This window comes from Mycetomoellerius zeteki, unplaced genomic scaffold, assembly GCF_001594055.1.
Source record: "Mycetomoellerius zeteki isolate Tzet28-1 unplaced genomic scaffold, Tzet1.0 scaffold707, whole genome shotgun sequence".
NCBI lineage: Eukaryota > Metazoa > Arthropoda > Insecta > Hymenoptera > Formicidae > Mycetomoellerius > Mycetomoellerius zeteki.
In genome coordinates, this window is record NW_017257728.1 from 1,083,163 (window position 1) to 1,090,236 (window position 7,074).

General features: G+C 35.6%; 1 protein-coding gene across 2 annotated transcripts; it reads right to left on the reverse strand.

Moving 5' to 3' along the window:
• Positions 1-880: 880 nt before the first annotated feature.
• On the reverse strand, positions 881-6,216 carry AstA-R1 (allatostatin A receptor 1). 2 transcript variants are annotated; one of them, XM_018458212.1, is made up of 5 exons: positions 5,789-6,216; positions 3,671-3,800; positions 3,324-3,584; positions 2,988-3,236; positions 881-960 (listed from the first exon to the last, which is right to left on the reverse strand). In XM_018458212.1, the coding sequence occupies exons 1-4, from the start codon at positions 6,214-6,216 to the stop codon at positions 2,988-2,990; spliced, it is 1,068 nt and encodes a 355-aa protein (XP_018313714.1). In that variant the 3' UTR covers positions 881-960. The 2 variants fall into 2 exon arrangements, with proteins under 2 accessions (XP_018313714.1, XP_018313713.1); XM_018458211.1 differs by having other exon boundaries at positions 881-1,019.
• Between the last annotated feature and the right edge of the window lie 858 nt (positions 6,217-7,074).

The window sequence follows — 7,074 nt, forward strand, 5'->3', positions numbered from 1 at the left end:
AACGCGTAGTGGTGATGAGTTTTACTTTTTAAAGTGACTTTTCCAGCCTTAGCACAAGCGTTTAGTTAGTTATCGTTACAGTCATAAAAAATTGCAACGCCATTATTAAATTATTATTATAAAAAATAACGTAAAAGTAAAGGCGTTACTATATTTATCTACAATCCCTGTACATATATGTTGTATGCATATTTGTGTATATTGTTTTTGGTTGAATCTTTGACAAATCCGTTTTATCAATTTTGAACATTTTATCATTTTTGGATATCTAGGTGTAACGCTGTATTACGATCCTTTTATATTTATTGGTGTTAATATGACTCAAGAATTACGAATTCCTGTATAAATCTAAAAACTTTTTAGGATTTTGGTTCGCCACTCTGTATCCTGAAAATTTGTAAATTTTGATTTTGAATTTAAAATTGGTGATTCTAAAAACCAAATTTTAAAGTATTATACTATACTGGCGGAATTTGTTACTATATAATATATAATGGCTGCATTCGAACGCGCTATCAGCGCCATTTATGTCATCTATTCTTTTCTCACGTCTAATGGATAATGAAGATAGAATGACACAAATAGTGCTAATAGCGTCTCCCGGAAAGCAGCCAGTGTATTCTACACAGAATAAAAATTTGTTGGACTTTGAGCCGTCGTATTGAGTCAACCGTCGGAATTTTTTAATTTTTAGGTTCGGAATTAGCGATTCAGAATAATATTAGGCACATCGTAAAGAAATCTAAGTGAAAGGAATATTTTTTGTTATTTTCAAGACATACATATATTGTAACATATACGTTGCATCGTGCTTCAAAGGGTTAAATGAAAATATTCTATTCCATTCTATATCAGCTCCCAGCAATTTTACTTACCATTAATGGCAATGTCTTGTGATGCAGGATGGCGTTCGTTGCTGTATTCACCCGCTTACTCCTCATCATGTTTCTCCCTCCTTTACTGATGTCCGCGTATGTAGATGGAACAGATGAAAACGGTAACGAAGAACGGTAAACTGACTGTAGAAATGTTACCGTGTTAATATGGCAATGTACTGAGAAAAATGGTCTGGTTGGATTAAATAGTAATTCTTGTGGACGAATTAAAATTTTTTGGTTAAATCTGCTAGAAGTCTAGTTGAAATAACTAGAATTCTGATTGATATAATTATTCTGGTAAAAATAAGAATTTTAGTAGATTTTATCAGAAATATTGTATCAACCAGAATTTCGGTTATCTCAACTAGAATTCTAATAAATTTAACCAGAAAATTCTGATTTGTCCATTTTCAACCAGAAATTTTTTTCAGTGTACGCTAAGTTCAGAGATCGAGGGAGAGAGACAGGAACGGAGAGCAGCGCGAAGAATTTTTAGGGGAAAAAGAGGAAAATTTGTTATGTGCTCGCCGTGCCAAGCTGTGCCGCACCTATAGCTGGTAAGTAAATCAAGTAACGTCGTTAAGTATGCCGACACTATTCGTCAACTGCAAAAGAAGTTTACATCGCTTCGGGAAAGAGAAAGACGTGGATAATAACGACGCCATTGCATTTAAGGATTTAAATCTGAATCTTAAAAACTGAAATCTTAATTTTCACTATCGGGATCTATCAATTAATTCTCGAAATCTATTTTCTATTGATGATACTGGTCTGCCGAATATTGGTCTGACACGAATTGTTGCATTAAATTCTTTTTCTTCATTACTCGCTTAAACCGTTGGATTTTTATATTAATTTTCAACAATAAATATCAATACGTGGTCAAAATTTAAAAACGGAAAGATAAAGGGCATATACCACGAACTCAAGATGTTTTCCTTAGCGAAGTTTATCTTAAATTCAATACATATAATCGAGTTACAAAATTGTTAGACGTTTCGGCCTTAAATTAGGCCATCTTCAGCATATAAAAATTAAAGTATATAAAAATGTGGTGTATAAAAATACCATTTTACCCTCTCCTTCGAGTCACGTTGGGTATATAAAGCAGTGTATCATGATGAGAATTTGGCAGAACATCTTAACTAATTTTTCTATTACAACAAGACATCCACTTTCGATACTAATCTTCACAAGTTGACTGGAACACAGGTACTCATTTTTATAAGTGATAACTCGTTATGAATTGTAAGCTTTGAATTAATCAAGAAATATTGCGATCATTAGAATCTGGAAATTTTGCGTTCAATTAACAACTTAATACAAGCATTTGTAATATCGGAAATAAATTGGAATAAAAGAAGAAATTCGCTGGATATATTGGAAACTCTGTGACTAACAATTAAAGAAAAAAGAAAAACAAATTCAACGAGCGTTCTTGCGTAATATTTAGACATGTTAAGAGATAATTAGCTTAGATTAGTCGTACATTTTTATACACCATTTTTATATACTTTAATTTCTATATACTGAAGATGGCCTAATTTAAGGCCGAAACGTCTAACAATTTTGTAACTCGATTATACGTATTGAATTTAAGATAAACTTCGCTAAAAAACATCTTGCGTTCGTGATATATGCCTTTTATCTTTCCGTTATTAATTTTCAACGCTCCAAAGACAGAAAGTAAAAATAAGGTAACATTAAAAGGCAAGAAATATTTTCTAAATAAGGAAATTTCTTGTTAAGATGGGTAATAGAAAAGCATTTTTGAACTTTCTCTTTCGAATAGCAGGATGATATCGGTCCGAACAATAAAGTTGAAGGCAAAAGAAAATATGAAATCCGTTGCTCAAGAAGCAATCGTAATATTTGTGCATTTGACAGCCGTAGTTTACGATTGATACTAAGCAATTAGTATTCAAAAAGAAATAGATTGACGGTTCTGTGAAAGTTTACATTATCAATGAAGATCCATACAGCACAGAAGCTTGCAGCAACATTGCTGCAACATTTCCAATATTATTGCAATATTGCTGGAACATTGCAATGTTGCTGCAATATTGTTGGAATGATTTGAACTGTATGTTCATTGTTGTTAATTCTCACCTAAAGAATATCGCCAGCACTAGCAGCTCTCGTGGTCCTCGTTGCTGGTCCCATCTGATTGTCCGAGTTTGTCGTTGGCCTACAATAGATGATCTTTCGGAAGGCTTTTCGGAAGTGATCGCTCAAGAAGGCGTACAGGAAGGGATTAATACAGCTGTTGGTGTAAGCTAGGATATGACTGACTATCTGCACCATTATCGTCGCCGTAGTAAGCGGATACTTGTCCAGGGACTTAAGCACCAGTATCATCTGCAACGTGATGTTGCGGATGTGATATTGTGGATAATAGGGTAATAAAAAAGAAGAAAAATCTCTTTTCCGAACAGGTCTCTTTACCTGTATAGGGCACCAGCAAAAGGCGAAGACGACGACGACGATGACGACGAGTCTGGTGACCCGTCTTCTTCCACGTCGGTTTTCGACGCTGGTGCGCACACCGCGCCACAACCTGGCCAACATGAACATGTAGAAAACGCATATCAACACCAGAGGCATCACGTAGCTTGAGAGGAAGAAGGGCACCTGGTAGGAAGTCCAGTCATACTGATCCAGAATTCGGCAGGCTGTCAAATTTTGTCCTTGGAAAATGTAGTGAATCTACAAATACACAATGCATCATAAAACGATACTGAATTTGTAACGTTGGAACGTTGCGGTCGGGGCGCAGTTAACTGCATGCTTACCTCGCCGTGGATAACGAAGGCAGGGATGGACAACATTAAAATCATTACCCACAGAATACAGATCGCATGTATGGCATGAGTATCCGTCCTCCACGACATAGAGGCGATTGGATGCACGACTGCTAGATATCTGCAAGCAATTCCTCATCTTAACGTGACTTATTTACAATAGAGTATCATGATTAACTTGAACAATTAACAGCGGAAGTTAAACTTTCATTTTAGCAAAGTTTTTTAAAAGATGATAACTTAAAAGACGCACGAAATAAAAAATGTCTTCTATGACTCTGTTATTTTTTAAATCTAGCGTAAAGTTGTACCGAGAATCAGTTTGCAAGTTAATTTAAACGTGGCACTTAACCTCCGATGTTCTAGTTTTAAACTATATTCAAGTTAATCCATGCTTCGAACACTAGCATTTAAAAATCAATTACATAACTTAAAAGTAATTCCTGCTTCTTCCTTCGTATTCGCCTGGAGAGAAAAAAAATTAAGGAAAGGGGGCTGAAAGGCGCCATATAGTTTTACGATATAGTTTTGTGTTGTTCTGACTTAAAATAGGATGCAGAAAATTGAATAAGAAAGATCGATTAACTGCTTGCACGTGAATTTTTGCTTGACATCGATGGGCAAGACTTTAACAAGAATATAACTTATATGGGAAATGACTATGGGCTTAATTTTTTAGAATTTCGAAGCATTTTTTTTTTTCTTAATGAAATACTTTTCTTTTATTTGTTCCCGTTTAAATAATGTACCGTTAATACCGAATTAATTATGAATCTGATATCATTATTCAACGTGCATTTTACATTATTCATCAATGGAGAGTTTCTGACGATTGCCGAATGATCGCGAAATGTCAGCATGCAGCGAGATAGGACCGCTCAGCGCGGGTTTTTTTTGCTGCGTTTGCTTATCCGGTGCCAATAGGCCTGTTCTTTTTAGCTAAAGTTCTTATACGGTTCATCTTTTTTTTCCTTTTCTCTTCACGTTGGAGAGGAAAAGAGAAAGGTGAACCGTGCAAGTGCAGCTAAAAAGAACAGGCCTAATGCCACTTGTAGTGAATTTCCCGCGCCTAGCAACAAGGCCAAGTGGATACGCGATCTTTGTAGTAATTAATGTTTCATTAACTATTGAGAAAATGGACTCTTTTATTCAGTTTAGTCCGCTCTACCTGCACACGAACACGTTCTTTGTCAATAATTAGAATACATTCTGCATGCAAAATATCCGTTAATTATTGACAAATCGCTCGTTTGCAAGTAGAGTCGACTAAACTGTCGAAAAATCTTGTATCATTTTAATATTTTCATAATAGTTGACGAGAAGTTCATTACTTAAATATTGCCAAATGAGCGCGTATCTGTCTGGGCTATCACGCAAGTGCACGGGATTGCTCTTGTCAAGCGGCAAAGACCACACACGAATGGTGCGCGCGAGGTGCTGGAAAGTGGTGGATCATTTGTGAGTTGATTGCAAGGGTTGGGAAGTAATTAATTATTTGTAACCAATAAGGGGAGACTTATGTATGTAACTTGTAGATTTTGGAAAATTTGATATTAAGATGTAATATGTAAAATGTATAATAATATGTTACATTTAAGGGCTCAAAGGATCAAAGTTACAAAATTTTCAAGTTTGAAATAGCTGCAGGCGTGACGAATATCATTGTAAACGGCTGGTCGTTATCGTATGTTCGAGAACAGACTAAGTGATATCTTTTTTTATTCTTTCGATCTTCTTTTTCCCTTTTTTTGATCTTTTAAAATGATTTTTTCTTATTTTATTTCTATTTTTTATAATGAAGGTTCGTAGCTAATTCTTATATGAAAATAAATATTTTTGAAATATTAATTTTATTAGTGGTGGAGTATCATCTCATTGTAGAATTTAACCATTGGATTTGACAATTTACGGGCGCGGGGTCCGCGGCGGCGGCCCGCGCCGAGTATCCCTCGCGCCCCGTGCTCCCCTCAGAGGACCCGAGTTAGAACCCGCTTAGTATACCTACTAATAAATAATAACCTTAAGGTATATTATTTACAACAAAGTTTAATTTTGGAAATATGTTAGCTCTATCAGAACTCGATACCGTAAAAAATGATCTTGACATACCTGTCGAGACTCATCAGTACCAGGGTGTAAACGCTAGCATAAGCCGTGACAATAATCATATACTGAACGATCTTGCACCAGACGTTGCCAAACGGCCAGTATGGTAGCACGAAGTCGGTAGCAGTGAACGGTATACAAAACATAACGAATAGCAGATCAGCTACGGCGAGGTTGATGATTAGGATGTTCGTGGTCGACCTCATTCCAGGATTCGCCGCCACCACCACGACCACCAGCAAATTCCCGACCAGACCGAGAATTCCAATTATCCCGAAGAATAATGGTACTACCACCACTAGAATTCTATGCACGAATTCGTATTCAAATCCGTGGTAATAGTTTCTGCAGGTCTCTACATCGCTCTCGAATGAAGTAAACTGCGTACTGCAGTTAAGCGCATCGCTCGCGTTTGCCACTTCCAGATTCATATCTAATCGACGTCGACCTGCGATCTGTGATTAAATTAACATGTGCGATCTCTTTGTAATTGCGTCACGATAAACTTGTTAAGCCGAGTTGGATGAAATAGGAACTCTGCGTAGCTATGATATATATCATAGCGATAATAAAATGGATTGAAAATAGAATCGAGAATATCCTTTCTTCCAGCAAAGTTCATTCTAGCTACCAAACGATGCACCAGCAAATCGTCAATTGTAAACATTCACTAGCAGCAGTACGTGTTTACAGCTGACGATTCGCTGATATATACCATTTTTTTACATCATCATTTTTCATTTCGAATCTCTTCAAATTTCGAAACATCTCAAAGATTAAAAGATTTCGGAATGATAAATTTTAGATGCCGGCTGTATTCTTTGTATAAGACACGTTAACACTATTTTATTTATTGAACTATGTTTTTTATTCAAATTATTGAAAAATGCAAACAAAATAACAATTTTATAATAATAATTATGATACTATTTAAATAAGAAAATTCTATATTTGGTTGAAGCGAATCTTAGTGCTTAAATATGTCTGTGTGAATTCACATACATCTGATTCTATAAACTGCGCGCCGAAATCTTTACTCTCGGTCTTGAAACGCATTTATGAGCAGAACAAGAGTAATAATCACTTATTAAATTGACAAGCAAAGTAATAATTTTTTGATGCTAATAAATATCTTTATGAGAAAATAATAATATGAGAATATAAGTCTGCGAATAATTTTATTGTAAAAAATATTGCTTCAGCAGAGCTTCAACCTGGAACTCTCGATTTTCCGGGACGGACGTCATACTAATTCGACCATCGAGGCTTCGGCAATATTTGTCGTAATA

Bases quoted from the DNA above. Each gene is read 5' to 3' on its own strand.
- AstA-R1 (XM_018458212.1), bottom strand. From the start codon at position 6,216: ATGAATCTGGAAGTGGCAAACGCGAGCGATGCGCTTAACTGCAGTACG. The intron at 3,801-5,788 runs GTATGTCAAGAT...AATTGCTTGCAG, and splicing joins GTACTGATGAGTCTCGACAG to ATATCTAGCAGTCGTGCATC. The intron at 3,237-3,323 runs GTAAAGAGACCT...ATCACGTTGCAG, and splicing joins TTTGCTGGTGCCCTATACAG to ATGATACTGGTGCTTAAGTC.